The 16144-nt window shown below is 33.3% G+C and overlaps 1 protein-coding gene across 1 annotated transcript in view; it reads right to left on the bottom strand.

Annotated features, from left to right (window-relative positions):
* Positions 1-16144, bottom strand: part of LOC128175671 (TPR and ankyrin repeat-containing protein 1-like) — a 65435-nt gene that overhangs the window by 16397 nt on the left and 32894 nt on the right. Inside the window, exons 25-27 of the mRNA XM_052841483.1 lie at positions 8180-8354; positions 7305-7455; positions 7054-7218 (exon numbers count right to left, since the gene is read on the bottom strand). Coding sequence (XP_052697443.1) covers positions 7054-7218; positions 7305-7455; positions 8180-8354 — 491 coding nt within the window. The remainder of the gene's footprint in view (positions 1-7053; positions 7219-7304; positions 7456-8179; positions 8355-16144) is intronic.

Genomic DNA, 16144 nt, shown 5'->3' with positions numbered 1-16144 from the left:
ATTAATAACTGCCAATCTTTTGTTTTGCCCAGGCCAAGTCTTGCCTACCCAGTTTACTGGATGCCGAACCCGAAGCTATTAAACTGATTGAAACACGCCTTTCCTTTATTATCATTTTCGTAATTATAACTCAGATTTGAATCAGAATTAGCCCTTAATTTTTGCAATTTATATTTTCCTTCCCATAAGGATAATTTATGCTAAACGACGTTGAATTGGAATCAGTAGTTCTTGAGAAGATGATTTTAAAAAATGCACCCCCTTTTTCTACAGTTTCAATGTTTTCTCCGCTTTGAATACAGATCGGACTTTTTATTTCCGCAATTTATATTCGCCCTCCCATAAGGATGCTTTGTGCGAAATTTGATTGAAATTGGATAAGCGGTTTTAGAGAAGAAGTTCAAAATGTAAAAAGTTTACAGACGGACGGACAGACAGACGGACAGACGGTCGACGGACAAAATGTGATCAGAATAGCTCACTTGAGCTTTCAGCTCAGGTGAACTAAAAACATTTTCCCCATATATTTCTATGTTAAATTTTTCTTTTTCAATCAACTTTGAACCCCTCTTTTGAACCCAGTATTGACCCGGGGATCGCGATTTTTACAATTTAGAATCTTCACTATATATACCAGCTTTGGTATAAATATTGGCATATCTGGTGCAGTGATTCTTAAGAAGAAGATATTTTAAGACACATACCCAATTTTCGCAGTTTCGCAATTATTTCCTATTTTAAAAGGGTTGTGCCCTTTATTTTAACAATTTAGAATCCCCTATCCATAAGGATGTTTTGTACCAAGTTTGGTTAAATTTGGCTCAGTGGTTCTAGAGAAGAAGTCAAAAATGTGAAAAGTTTACAGACAGACAGACGGACGGACGACGGACAACAGGTGAACAGAAAAGCTCACTTGAACCTTCGGTTCAGGTGAGCTAAAAAGAGCCCACTGCATTCTCGACTTACTTGATAAACAGTTTCTCGATTAGATTTTTTTCCTTTTCTCATAAGCTTACGTAGTTTGACAATTTACATAAATAACAACTCGGTAGATTTGAATTATCCAAATATGACATAAACTAATAATCTGGTACATTGTGCTCTGCCAGAAACGAAAATTATTTATTTATTTATTGACACTGGAGATCATGTATAACATATTTCAACTGTCTTCAATGCATATAAACAAACGTGATGTGAAAAAAAGACACTTTAGTTTTGGTTATCAAAAACAATAAGATCTTTTAGAGGATCAGTGCGAGAAAAAAAATCACACCCTAATGCTTATTTTTAAGTTTATAATGATTTAATGTTTGTCAATGTATATGTATTTTTTATTTTTATAATGAAGTGATTTATTTGGTTAGAAATTGAAAAGAGGGTCTATTTTGAAACACTTATAGATTTTTTAACATACCATTGAAGAAACAACAAAGCATATTTCTTTTTCAGATGTTATACATTTACTCCAAGTTGCTGAATATCATATATGTTTTGGAAGGAAAAAAGAGGGTAGGGGACCTTCGTCCTGTAATCAATTAAATTAAGTACTGGTAATCGACCTGTATCTTTGGTTAACCCCCACCCTAACCCTATTCCCGTTTTTAAAGACAGTAAATTAAATTCATTAGTGTTAACAAATCATCAAATCATAACCACATTGGGAATTTAATTCTAAAATTTGTGATTTATACATATTTTTTAAGCGCGTTAAGTGTCTTGATACTGAAAAATGTTGATGTACCTTCATAACGCACTTAAATTTTTCAAAGTGGGTTACCTTGGTCAAAAATTTAACACACTTTGAAATCTTTTTTAAAATGCGTTGATTTGGTCCTAAATTTAACGCACTTTGAAAAATCTTTTCAAAATGCGCAGTTTTTTCAAAGTGCTTCGCCACCAACCGACCATAACTTTTTCGACCGGTATATATACCCCAGTAGCAGTTGTGGAGCGATCGAAACTACTATAATGTTCAAATGCTTTTGTGGATTCATGTCAACGTTAACGTAAAATATTACTTGCAATCTGGCAAGGTACCTCGTCATGTAACCATTTGGTTATGCCACCTCACCATTCCACTTGGTTGAACAACTTGTTGCATGACCACCTGTATTCAACTTGTCACAAAACAAAATCTCAGTACTAAGGTTTTACAGATTTAAAGAATCTGATATAATCCAAATTGATATAATAAACTGCTGTGATATTCTTAGTTCTACAAAACGCCACTTTATCTTCACACTAAGGAATACATGTACTAAAATCTTAACGCATAAAATGCGACATCTAGCATGTAAGATCGTTATACCACACACTAGGGTTTAAAGCTATCCAGGTATGCATCTGCTATCTACAAGTCCATTTAGAAACTTTTTTAGAATTTTTATACGACATCTTAATTACATTATTTAGCATTGATTTGTCATTAAAAATGAACAAGAGGCCCATGGGGCCACATCGCTCACCTGAGCAACAATGGGCGTTCAAAAGATATTGTGCCATATGGTCCCTCGGTAGAAAAACAAAAAATAAATATTGTAAAGTATTTGAATTTTACACTTATTTTTGTATACATGTAATCTTTGACATTGTACCTTCATGAAATATTATTTTTTACCAGAATAAGAAAATTCTACGCAAGATATAAAACTAAACATTTGGTAGAGGTATACTGTTAAGTTGTTAACTTCCAAATCCCTATATTTTCGTTCTGCCCCCCCCCCCCACCCCCCTTTGTAAAGCGATCAAAATATATGAGAGCATATAGGTTCATTTTTTCATCAACTACTCAGTACTTACTAGTTATTGTATTAAAAAAAATAGTAGTTATTGTTTTTTATTTTAAAAACCCTACATGTATAGATGTTAAGAAGAAAATTATACCTCAATGTGCTCAATTCCTCAAATTAAAAACATTCAAAAATGTTATTTGTCTTCTCCATTATAATTAAATGACTGTTATTTACTTCGCGTACAAACCAGGATAATTTCCGCTGTAGTATTCTTAGGAATAGCGATAATTATTTTATCCCCGCAACAGAAATGTGTCAGAAATATGGAAACTGTTTTAAAGATGTCGTTTTTATTTACTCGTGTCTGAAAAACTATCAAAATTGATGTAGATTTTACATTATTTATTGTATAAAGAGAAGGTCCCAGAGAGTAGATATATACAGAATACTGTGGAATCATTAAATTTCGTGGGGGCCAATTTTCGTGGATGACTTAAATTTTACAGGTTCGTGGGGACGTAATTTCGTGTATTCATATATATCTACAAAAGGGAATATGACTTTATTACCCTAATTCATCAATTCGTGATGGATGTTTTTCGTGGATGAGAGGTACCCACGAATTCCACGAAAAATGAGCCACCACAAAATCTAATGATTTCACAGTATCATTCTTTTATTTTGTTTTACAAGTATTTAACATGCTTTAATTCATAGAGATTTTCTAATGTTCAACCAAAATTTCAGCGTCAATTGTAGAATTATAAGCAAGATACAGAGCTCACAGTTCGCCTAGGTTTGAGTCATATTTTGTTCACATGAACTTATTACATTCAGCTTATGATTTTTAACTTGGTATTTCCTATTCAGCATTTAAAATGGAAAAAAAGAATGGCCTAAGATTTTATATTCTTTTATTAACTCAAGACCAGTTCACTGGTATTTGAGGTTCAAAATCAGTGTATACAAATGTACACAAACGCAGTGAAGGATCACATGTACAGTAGGAGTAAAAATGACGAAAAATATTTAGTTTACAATACAATAAGATGTTAAAGTTGGTTTCTGAACGAACAGACTTTGAAATTTTTCGTAATAAATATTGACAAATTTTTTACTTTTTTAATGTTTAGTTTTTAAGATCTGTGTACAAACATAGAATTGTGAGAAAATCTCTGTATCTTGCTTATAATTTGAAGCTTAACACTCAAATATGGTTAGTAAATAGAAATTGAAAACAATTAAACACAAGAAACATTCACTATAACAAATAAAGAACACAATTTATTTTTTCGAAATGTCAAACTTTATTTAAACTGAATAAACTTAAGAAAATGCCGAGCATCTCAACAAAACCTATTGCTTTATTCTACCATTACGCAAAAGATAATGCCGATCGAATTACCGATAGAATGAATTGTATTTCATTATTTTTTGATACATCAGACTTTGCTTAATTTGCGCAGGTAAACAGTTAACTGTTTGATTTACCAAAGTCTCTATTTGATTAGATACGTAAAAATCACGAAATAATACAGACGATAGTTCCCAGGTTACAAGCAGAAATAATGAACACGAAACGAAAATCGGAACAAGCTAACACCAACGTCATGTGTGAAAACTGTCAACGCATTGAAATATTTAGCCTCAATTTACTTCACAAAATCGGCAACAATATATTTTGCATGTTTCAAAAATTTCCCTTCATACGCGAACTGTTGCACAACAAGCAAATTCATCATAGTCAGATCGACCCTTTTTCGTATAATGTCATGGCTGCTTTAAACAAAGAACCTCGTTTTAGAAGTATGGAATACGAGTCTAGGTAAAATCGGTATGCAAACCCGGGCCGTGGCAAAATAAAAGCCAAGGCAGATCGACAATCGTCAATTCCAAATACGCATTATTTTGCAGCAATATTTACAGCGAATACAAATATACTACTCCATCAAATATCCTGAAATTTTAATGAGATTGGCAGATTAATAACTGCCAATCTTTGTTTTGCCCAGACCAAGTCTTGCCTACCCATTTTACCGGATGCCGGATTACCGGATGCCGAACCCGAAGCTATTAAACTGATTGAAACACGCCTTTCCTTTATTATTATTTTCGTAATAACTCAGATTTGAAACAGAATTAGCACTTAATTTTTGCAATTTATATTTTCCTTCCCATAAGGATAATTTATGCTAAACTACGTTGAATTGGAATCAGTAGTTCTTGAGAAGCAGATTTTTAAAAATGCACCCCCCTTTTTCTACAGTTTCAAGGCTTTCTCCGCTTTGAATACAGATCGGACTTTTTTTTGCAATTTATATTCGCCCTCACATAAGGATGCTTTGTGCCAAATTTGGTTGAAATTGGATAAGCGGTTTTAGAGGAGAAGTTGAAAATGTTAAACGTTTACAGACGGACAGACAGACGGACAGACAGACGGACGACGGACAAAATGTGATCAGAATAGCTCACTTGCAGTTCTTGAAACGAGCATTATAAAATTCCCCAATGCATTCCTTTACTGATATGAGAACCTCTACAGTTAGCCCAGTGTTAGTTTAGAGGTCATGGTTTAAATATCTCAAAACGATAATTGTATTCCTTTAATGATTTAAAACCACTTCTTTTGGTACCAGTATTGGTTTAAACGTAAAAAATTGAACAATCTACAGTTTATTATGATGCTTACTTGCATAGTTTCACCATATAATTCAGTTCCTCAGAATTTCCTCATCATACTTAAATCACCTTTAGACCCCCCTCCCATTTTGGTTCCACTCTACCCTTAAGGGTCATGATTTAAACAATTTGAATCTACACTACTTGAGGATGGTTTCACACAACTTTCAGCTTTTCTGGTAAAATGGTTTTGAACAGAAGATTTTAGAAAAATACCAAAAAATTAAATAGTTCAAAATTATATCCCCTTTAAAGAGGAGGTTGCCCTTTAATTAAACCCCCTTCACCCAATAATGCATTGTGCCAAGTTTGGTTGAAAATGTCTCAGTGGGTTTTGAGAAGAAGATGAAAATGTGAAAATTTACGAGGACAGCAACGACGACGACAACAAATAACGGACAAATTATGATCAGAAAATCTCACTGGGCCTTTGGCTCAGATGAGCTAATAAACAATACAAACTGATAAATCATAACACTCATCGTAAGTATTTTTAACTAATAAAGATGTGCGTTGCCTTGTACTACCATTGTTTTGTACATAGTCAGGTGAACATGTCTGTACCATATAATAACTGGAAAAGGGTGGGCAATCATTATGAAAAAGGAATTATATATTATTTCTATTTTTTGTTACATAAAAGACTTTTAATCATATTGGCAGAGTGTATTCGAAAGCTTTTTAAAAAATCAGTTTCTTATAGGTACAGTTTCAGTTTTATGTCATATTTTGCCCGGTTTTAAAGTGATTTTTAAAAATATCACAAAAAAATGAAATTTAACATTTATTTACACAGGAACTCCTACAAATTAAGAATCTGTAAATAGTTACTTGATAAGAGTATCACAAGGGTAACTGTGTTAAAACTGAGAAGAAGACACCAACTCCTCTGGGTTTTTTGAATAGAAAACTATGTCCGCAGCCGTCGACCAATATGAAACTCACATTATAAATTTATCATGTGATATCAGATTAGGGTTAGGGTTAGGGTTAGGGTTAAAATATATGAATTGTGTTGTGGGCGACGGCTGCAGACACTTTTTCCTCTTCAAAAAACTATGAGAAAATTTTTCATCATTTCTAACTAAATCTTTCAAATATGATAGTGATGTCATTATTCTAGTTTAAAAACAAGATAAAACTGTATAGCTTGGTAATTTATATACACACGTGTTCAATATGGTATTATGTTTATTTTTATTAGATTTAAACGACTTTTGAATTCGAGAGCAAATATTGAAAAAACTGTACCTTCTTCCTATATGCCTGCTTCCACTATTTTCAAAATAGGCCTATACGTATTTCAATAATTATAAATACGTTTGTACCCAAACTTTTTTTCCGCTAAGTTCAATTTTTCTGTTTTGAAACGGTCTTTCTATTGCTTCGGTAAAATATACAGTGAAAAGTAAATGTGTAAGAATATTTTTGCATTGGAATTACCTCTCGTATAAAGAGGAAACGCATAGAGGAATATATAGAAGTTATATATTGGTTTTAATCGTTCTTTCACTGACAGGCATGTGTATTTTTAAGAAAATCAACAAAATTGTTAAAAACGGTAACCTGGGACAGACTTTTGAACTTTTGTATTGCCACAGTTTTTCAAAAGCTACATACATGTATCTGTTACATATACCTTTCTAAGACTTTTGTATCGCGTCAGTGTATCAACAGCCAGTTCATACTGATCATTTTCCACAAGAGTTTCCACAGCCAGATTGAATTTTCCTAGCTGCTCGTAGCATCTGCTTGCCTCAACAGGGCGTTTTAGTTTACGATAAGTTTTTCCAGCCTTTTCTTGCTGCAAAATTATGTCAAATTTTAACCTCTTTGTTGAAAATTCAACAAGAACGTTTTGCAGAAATGTAAATAAACTATGCATATTACCTGATTCATTTTCTCATATAAGTGAGCTACTAGTTCTCTTTCTCCGGAGTTCTGTAGACAGATGACTGCTTTTTCTAGTTGCTCACATTTCAAAAATTGCTCTGCTGCCATTAACAATGCTTCTTTCATTTTTGCAGGGGTGTCCTTCATTCTAAGACAAATAATTCATTCAGGAGTTGCATGCAATATTTATCTTTTTAACAAAATTGGTGCGTTTAAGACTGTATATACTATAACCTATGATAATTATGTAGACCATTGTTGAAATCCTTTTCAAGGATGCTATTATTGGTGGCTAATGATCCTAACATAATAATATGTAGCTAGAAATAATTGTACTTCAGTGAACATTTAACTTTGTTAATCAACAACACAACGAAATCCACAGAAATTGGTATTCAAGCAATATGGATTGAAAAAAACCCAGTATAAAGACGAAATATTTCAACACAATGTGACCATACTCTGGCATTCATAAGAGGTAGGTATAAGCTTGTAGGTTAATGAGAAACGTAAGACATTAACTAAGACCCTTATTTGCAGAACATCTGTATGATCTTTACAGACATCCAGCTCAAAATGCTTTAACTTGAAGTTTGGTGTGCCTAGGCAACAATTTGTCAAGACATGGTATGTCATAAGACAAAAAAAAAAAAATGAAAGAAAACAATGCATGTACAACAAGTATGCATCTAACACATACAAGCATCCGATAAAGCTAAAAAATTCGAAAGTTGCAAAAGGACTCAAAGATCCAAAAGGATAACAGAAAATATTAATCTTATTTACTGGCATTTGCTATCTCTTTTTTTCATTATCATTTTTCTTTCATTCCAAAGAATAACAAATTTTAGTTTAAGCAGAAGAATACAAACCTTGAGGCTAAAAGTGCTGACTGGTGTGCCTTGGCAATTTTTTCCATGTGGTAGTTCTTGCCGCGGTTGAAACACTTGGCTGCTACCTCATACAAGGAGTGCTTCATGAACTCTCCCCCTCTCTGCAGCCACTGTTTTGTGGAAGACTCCTTCGCAAACATCCCTCCAATGGGGTCTGAAATAAAGACGGCTCCATGAATACCTATCCTGCTAAGGTTTCAATTGTTGCATAGGTAATGAAATATTACAAAGCTAACTAAGTAAGAAGAATAGAGAATGCATAAGCTATATGAGACCAAGTTGACCAACATTATCTCAGGATATCAAAATCATAGTTAATGACTTATAATATGATACAATAAAAATGTTATATCATGTTACTTAAACAATATGATTTATTGGATATGACTACTTTCTTTTAAATTATATATACTTTATATTATATGAATAAATTTTATTTTATAAAAAAATTGTATTATATTTTAATTTAATAAGAATTTTATGATATTATACAAAATGCTACGATATTACACCACATGATATAAACATAAAATCGTACCATATGATACAATATGACAATGTTTTAAATGATACAACTTTGTTTCATACGATATAATATTATTTCATTCACATTTCTCAATTGCCAGATGGTTACCGTTGGTATACCAATGGTACTGATGTTTACAAATTGTAGTTACCATTGGTAGGTTTGTTTTGCAGGCCCACCACATTTGCAGTAGTATTGGCAGCGCGGGATTTTCGATTATTAGTGCAATTTTAAAGATGGTGGCAAGTTCAGTACATGCAAATTTCAGCGACATATCTTGCACGGTTTTTTCTTTGCAGATAAAATTTAAAGAAAAGAACTTTATATTTCTCGTAAGGGGAAAGGATGTCAAATATGTATCGGATCGTAAGTATCAAATTAAGCTAAAAAGTCGAGATGTATTGAGTCATTTAACCCCTCCCAATCATTGTTACTTTGGGTGTTCAATGTCTCATATTTTAATACATTAGTTTTTCATTTCATTTTTAATACATCGACAGTATATATGTTTAGTTATATAGCTATATTTAACCCACTTTAAGACAAAAACAGTAAGGGTGTGAAAATTGAATTTGAATGGGGATGGCCCAATGCTTTTTAAAAAACTCATAAACACTATATGTATGACAGTAATCATATTGAAGGGCTCCTGAATATGATTCTATGTATTGTATGTAGTACAGTAGAGATACGCACATACTTTGTAGAAAATTATTATTAAGTCATTTTTATTTGAAGATTTCAAATGCACAGATCTAATTACCCTTATCATTAGTAAATTGCAGGTTGTCAGATTTTAAAAAATCAAATTATGAATATGCCTTAAAGGCCGGGGTCGAACTAGATTTTCTGCCACCTGGTAGACAATTAAGCCTATAAGGGCAAAAAGGCGGGGCTACCTCTATCACTGTCGGTGATGCTGATAAGAGTAAACATTGCATGTGGCTCAGTCCGCTTTGTTTATATACTGGGGAAAACCCAATCTATTAAGAGGGGCTGTGTAAATTTTCATATAGAGGGGTTTTGATCAGTTTTCAATTTCATTTATGTTGTTTTGTAACATATATGTGTGAAGATGATAAAATTTCAATACTGATATATGGCATCCCTGAAACAATAATGGTTTCAAGCATGAAACTTGATCCAAGTAACATTTAGCAGTTCCCCGCTTACAAAGAATAATCAGAGGTTCTCTAGGGATATTTTTCATTCAACTGATTAAAATATCAGGAGATTGTCATTACGATGTGAGAAGAAAATATGAACACTAATTAACAGCTGGTTGTTGAGAACTCAATCACAACGTTTATAAAACTTTCATTTGCTTTTACAAGCAAACATATATTCATATACCCCTTCTTTACCCCATATTTATCATCCTCTGGTGGGAACTAGGAACCAGAGTGAAATTGGAGGGAAATGGAAGGACATCACAATTAAAGCAGGGAGAAATGAATATTCCAGCTTTGGAAGTAACTAAATGTCGTGGAGAAACTTTTTTTAGTTTTTGACACACTGAGTTGGGATTTTAATGAAGTTCCTGTTGAGAAAAACAGTAATGGGTTTATTACAAAGTTCTTAGGACAGTGACCCACATTTTGATGACTTTGTGATAAGTCAGGTTCGGGAGACTGAAGATTGAAGAACGTCAGCATTGCTTGTGTTGTTTCGTACATCACATACAAAACTATGGTGGCTAGTGGAATGTGCAGCTCGTGTAAAGTAGCTCACACCATTGGAAGGACAGAGGCTTGATTTAATCTTCGACACAGGAATTTTTGGGAGATATCAAACATAACCCAGATGTATTAATAAAATAGGAAGTTTTGCATATGAATTAACTCGCATTTTTGACAATTTATCTACCAGAGACGGGACATTATGCATCTTTATTGCGGACTCATGAAGATATGGAACTAAAAGCAATGTGATAATTTTAACTTTAGGTTTTTAATAAATTTCAATAATTATCACACCAACAGTATTATTCATGTGATGGATTAATTTTTAATCAATGCCAAGGTAAAAGAATTTCGCCGATACATTTCTTATGCTGTGATGAGTAATCTACAGAGCACATGGCTACAGCCACTTCCTGTGTAAACAAAACATTGGTAATCTCCGCCTCAAATGTCAATCACTAGTTTGGAATTAAAAATTTTGAGCTGCTTCAGAACTTTATAAGATGAATACTCTTTTTAATAATTTTTTGTTTGTAAAAATTTTGACGTCAATTGATAGCTGCCTTGGTAGCTACTTCCACACCAAAAATTAGAATTTTTTATTCATGAATAATGGTATGAATTTGAAAATATTCTCTCTGAACTGAAAGCTGCAAAGAAAATTGAATTTCCCATTCATTTTGTGATTGGCTGCTATTTATACCTGGGCCCCGGCCTTTAACTGTTTAAATCATATTTATATGCATGCTTTCTCATTTGTCTTTCCACTCATGGAATGTTTAAATTATCTTAGATATTCCTGAAGTGTCAGAGGAATTGACATCCCTTGTACCAAACGAAGTTCCAGAGGATCCAAGTTACTTCGTTTATTGATGGAAAAGGGCATAATCCTGAGGTGGTCCTCGAGCAGTGATATGGATGTGACTACATTATAATGGTTCCTATAATGTTCTGAAACTGTGAGCGCTCGGCGAATAACCAACACGTTTCTTTGGCTTGGACTGCATTGCTAGGCCATTTTATTATGTCAAGCATAATTTTTCACAGGACAGATTTAGTTTGCTATTTTTATGATTAAAGTATACTTCTCTATATATCATTCAAATAGAAATATGCAAATCAGTGTTTTTTCTTAAATTTAAAAACTTGTCAATAAACCACAAAAAATAAGTAGGTCTTTTTCTACGTTAGGGGTTGGAACAGTAGTTGGATTGTATTCCACAAGGATTCTTAAGCGCAGAGTTGTTGTTTAGTAAGTTCTTCTGAAGAGTCGAAAGTGTGACCTAAAGTCATCCATAAAAAATTGAGTGACGGTCAATTAAACAAACAGTTGAACTTGCGGTACATATATGCGCTTGCTAGATCTAAGGAAATCGTTTCCTGACATTTGGTTGTAAAAGATACATGTTTTTGTAATATTCTGTTTCTTCATAAGCTGAGTAAGTACTAGTAGCCATGCTACCAAATTCTCTGGTTTCCATCAGTAGCCAATGGTTACCATTGGCATCCACTTATCACCATTTGCATCCACTGGTTCCCACTAGTAGACAGTTCTAATAAATGCCAATCTTAAAAATTGGCACCATGGCAACCAATAGTACAATCAACATTTTTACCATTGGTAGAACAGTGAACGCAACCGATATTGTATAATAGGATTTGATATTGTATCATATATTTCAATAATTAAATATATAATTTTAATCAATGCACAATATTTATAATATCATCCAAAACTGCGTCAAAATATATTATAGGTTATGCCTTAAATTTATGCGATCATATATAGTATGATTTTATATCATGAATCAGTATCATATTTAGTCATACAATTTAATTTGTTTCATATTCAATATTGTATCATATGATACAATTTCACATGATAAAATTCTATAACTTATCATTCTATAAGGAAAGTATATCATATAATATATCATATACTACAATATACATATGTTATAGGTAGGACACACATTTGTTCTGCTTTGAGTTACCCAAAAAACTTCAACCTGCTTCAAAACCGTTACTTCTCTCATCAAACGTAACACAGAATGCATCATTTCTCAGAGTTTGGGGGAAAAAACAATAGTAACTAGAACTTTTTTTGTCTCCAACAAAAATTAAGGCCTTTTTGACATCCCCTTTACCCTTTTTTAATTTAACATGTTAGGAAAAATTTTAATTTTCCAAATAGTATCACCCTTTCCTAAATAAGAACTTACAAGTAATGCAATATCAAAAGAAAGAAAACTCCATAATTGTATAACTAGATAAACTTTCGATTTCGTAAAGCCCCTTCACAAATGGCACATGAGCAGAAGCGATTGAATATTCGTGCGACCGATTAAATCAGATATAAATCGTAAACTGTTGCCGAAATAATCGCTTTTGAAAAAAGTATTCGTACGAAATTCGCACGATCTAAGCGAGCGTTGTGCGATGTAAACGCATTAAATCTTGCGATATATATTGCGTCTACATGCGAATGTTGTACAATGAAAGCGACTGTTGAAAGATAATGCGTTAAAATCGAGCGAGAGACCAGATGATTGGACGATTAAACATGCGCCAATGCGATTGGACGTGCGATCATGCGTTCCATGGTACGAATGCTCATGCGAGTCAATGGGGGTATATATACCGCCAATTTCCGACGCTCTTCAGTAGACATAGTTCAAAGCGAGAGAACATGCCGCCTAAAAAGAATCACAGATGCAACAGCATTTATTATTATACCTCAATATGATTATTCTATTATATTTGATTGGTCTAGGAATGAAAAAGCTGATATGAGCATATGATGTAGACAAGTATGATTAAATCAAAAATATGTAATCATTATGATTCTCTATATATCAAAAAACCAATTTAACTATCTATGATTCGAAATTATGAAAGAAAAATGAGAGAAACAGAGGAAATCAAACAATCAAACAATTTTTAGAAATCAACGTATTTTGTATAATCATGTATAATCATATATTGTTCGCTTATTGCATTAATGTTCAGGGAATATAAAGATTTATTCCCCCAGAAAAATAAATTTCCCGCGGGTGATGCCCTGGTGAAATATGATTTTTCTTGGAGAAATAAATCTTCATATTTCCCTTACCATAATGCATGAATGTATATTGTTGAATTGTGGTCTGAAACAGAGATGCTAGTATTTATACAGGGTATATATACTAGTGGCAAACCATGGCATATTACTGATAAGTCGTGCAATGATAGTAAAACGTTGCAAGATAACATGAGACATTTGAGCAACAGATTATGGTCGCAAAATACGCGCATTAACAACCGCGATTCATCTTACGACCTTTCAAAATCGTGCATCGCATTCGGTCGCGTCTGAATAGTGTGCATGTCCACTATTTTGAGGAGACCTGATGCGAGCACTATACGCATGCAACGAGTGCGAGAGCGCGTGCAACGTATGAGAGAGCTCATGCAATTCTAAAAAAGTTCTGTTGCAAAGTGTTGGAAAAAGCTCGTGCGTCAATTGTGAAAGGGGCTTTAAGAATAATTATTTAAAAAATTGTATTAAAGTAATTACTTATTTTTCGGACCCAAGACTTAATATCATAGGAGTATTGATCTATGTACGTTTTTTTAAGCAAAGCGGGATAACTCTTAAAAAATAAATTTTTGAATTTTACAAAAGTTGTGATGTTTAGGCCCTTATAATTGCTATAAGGAGTCAAAAAGTGGCCCCTCCGATTATACGTTTTAAATTGTACCCTTTACTCTTAACTAAAAGTCGAAAGGATTTTAAAAATCAGACAACAAATAAAAAAGTTACAGTTAAAGGGCTGTTTACAACATTGGCCCCTGCAGACCCCTTATTTTTTTCGAATTGTCTACCCAAAACTTTTTTCGGTCTGCGGACTGTGTGTGTCATTCTATAGATGAAATATTGTAACATTTAATTAAAACTTTTTGAGAAAACGAATGACGCGTGATTTTTGTTTAACATTGAAACTCCCATAGACAAGATTCATCGACCTATAAAACCGGAAGTATTCAACATATTTTATTGAAACTCGGAATGTGTGTTAATAACTTCTATCCTAATAATGTTCAGGCATAATATATAATTTCAAAGGTCATTTGACATTCTTTGTTTTTCCATCCCCCTTTTCTAAAGTTTCGGGCTCTATATCTTCAAAAACGGTAAGATAAACAGAGTAGTCAACTCTTACAATTTTGTACAGCTAGACAAGATTCATCTAATTCTAAAATTTGAACGTTCAAACTTAAAAAATAAACAGAATATTGCGTTTTCTTTAATTTTTAGAATTGATCATGTAGGTTCCGGAAGAATCGAAACCGGAAGTCCAAACCCTTACATGCCATAGTTTGAAAGGTTGGCTGTATAACTGTTGCATAATTGATTCAATATATCTTACACCTTTTAAAAAAATCGCTGTTAGAAAACTGTCGAGTATAATAATAAAACAAGAGGCCCAGGGGCCACATCGGTCACCTAGGCAACAATTGCCTTAATTCTGATCAAATTAGCATTACAGTATTAAAATATCTTGACAACTAAGTACATTAGATGTTGTTAAAAAATTGAAAATCTGCCAATTTTTATCCAACTCTTTTTTTTGGGTAAATACCAAGCCCCTTTTGTTGTTGTACCTGTAAAAAGATTTTTCACTATTCCTATATACCCCCCCCCCATTTCGTGGCCCCACGTTTCCCTAGGGAATCATGGTTTTATCAAACTTAAATCTGCATAACCTGTGCTTTCACACTTTAGACTAAGTTTTGGACCAAACACTTTCCCAGAATATTTTTAAAGATTTTCTCTATATATTCCTATGTAAAAATTCAAACCACCGTCACGGCCCCGCCCTACCACTAGGGACTGTGATTTTGCAAACTTGAATATACACTACCCGAGGATGCCTACACAAGTTTAAGATTTTCTGGCCATATAGTCTTTAAAAAGAAGATTTTTAAAGATTTTCTCTATATATTCCTATATAAAAATTCATCCCCCATTGTGGCCTCACCCTACCCTTGGACTATTATTTAAACAAACTTGAATCTATACAATCTGGGGATGCTTCCACTCAAATTTGGGCTTTCCTGGCCTAATAGTTTTTGAGAAGAAGATTTTTAAAGATTTTCTCCATATATAAAAATTTATCCCACAATTGTGGCCCCGCCCTACCCCCAGGGATCATGATTTGAACAAACTTGAATCTACATTATCTGAGGATGGTTACACGCCAATTTGAGCTTTCTTGGCCAAATAGTTTTTAAAAGAATTTTTTAAAGATTTTCTCTATATATTCCTGTATAAAAATTTATCCTCCAATTGTGGCCCCACCCTATTTCTCTATATATTCCTATGTAAAACATGATCCCCCTATTGTGGCCCCACCCTACTCCCGGGGACCATGATTTGAACAAATTTGAATCTACACTATCTGAGGATTCTGCCATTTAAATTTGAGCTTATCTGGCCTAATAGTTTTTGAGAAGCAGATTTAAAAAACATTTTCTCTATATATATTTCTATGTAAAACTTGATCCCCCAATTATGGAGCCACCCTACCCCCGGGGACCATGATTTGAACAAACTTGAATCTACACTACCTGAGGATGCTTCCATTTTATTTTGAGCTTTTCTGGCCAAATAGTGTTTGAGAAGAAGATTTTTAAAGATTTTCTCTATATATTCCTATGTAAAGCTTGATCCCCCTATTGTGGCCCCACCCTACC

Source organism: Crassostrea angulata, chromosome 1 (assembly GCF_025612915.1).
Source record: "Crassostrea angulata isolate pt1a10 chromosome 1, ASM2561291v2, whole genome shotgun sequence".
Classification (NCBI taxonomy): domain Eukaryota; kingdom Metazoa; phylum Mollusca; class Bivalvia; order Ostreida; family Ostreidae; genus Magallana; species Magallana angulata.
Note: the sequence above shows the minus strand (reverse complement) of the source record. Positions and strands in the feature narration are given on the sequence as shown.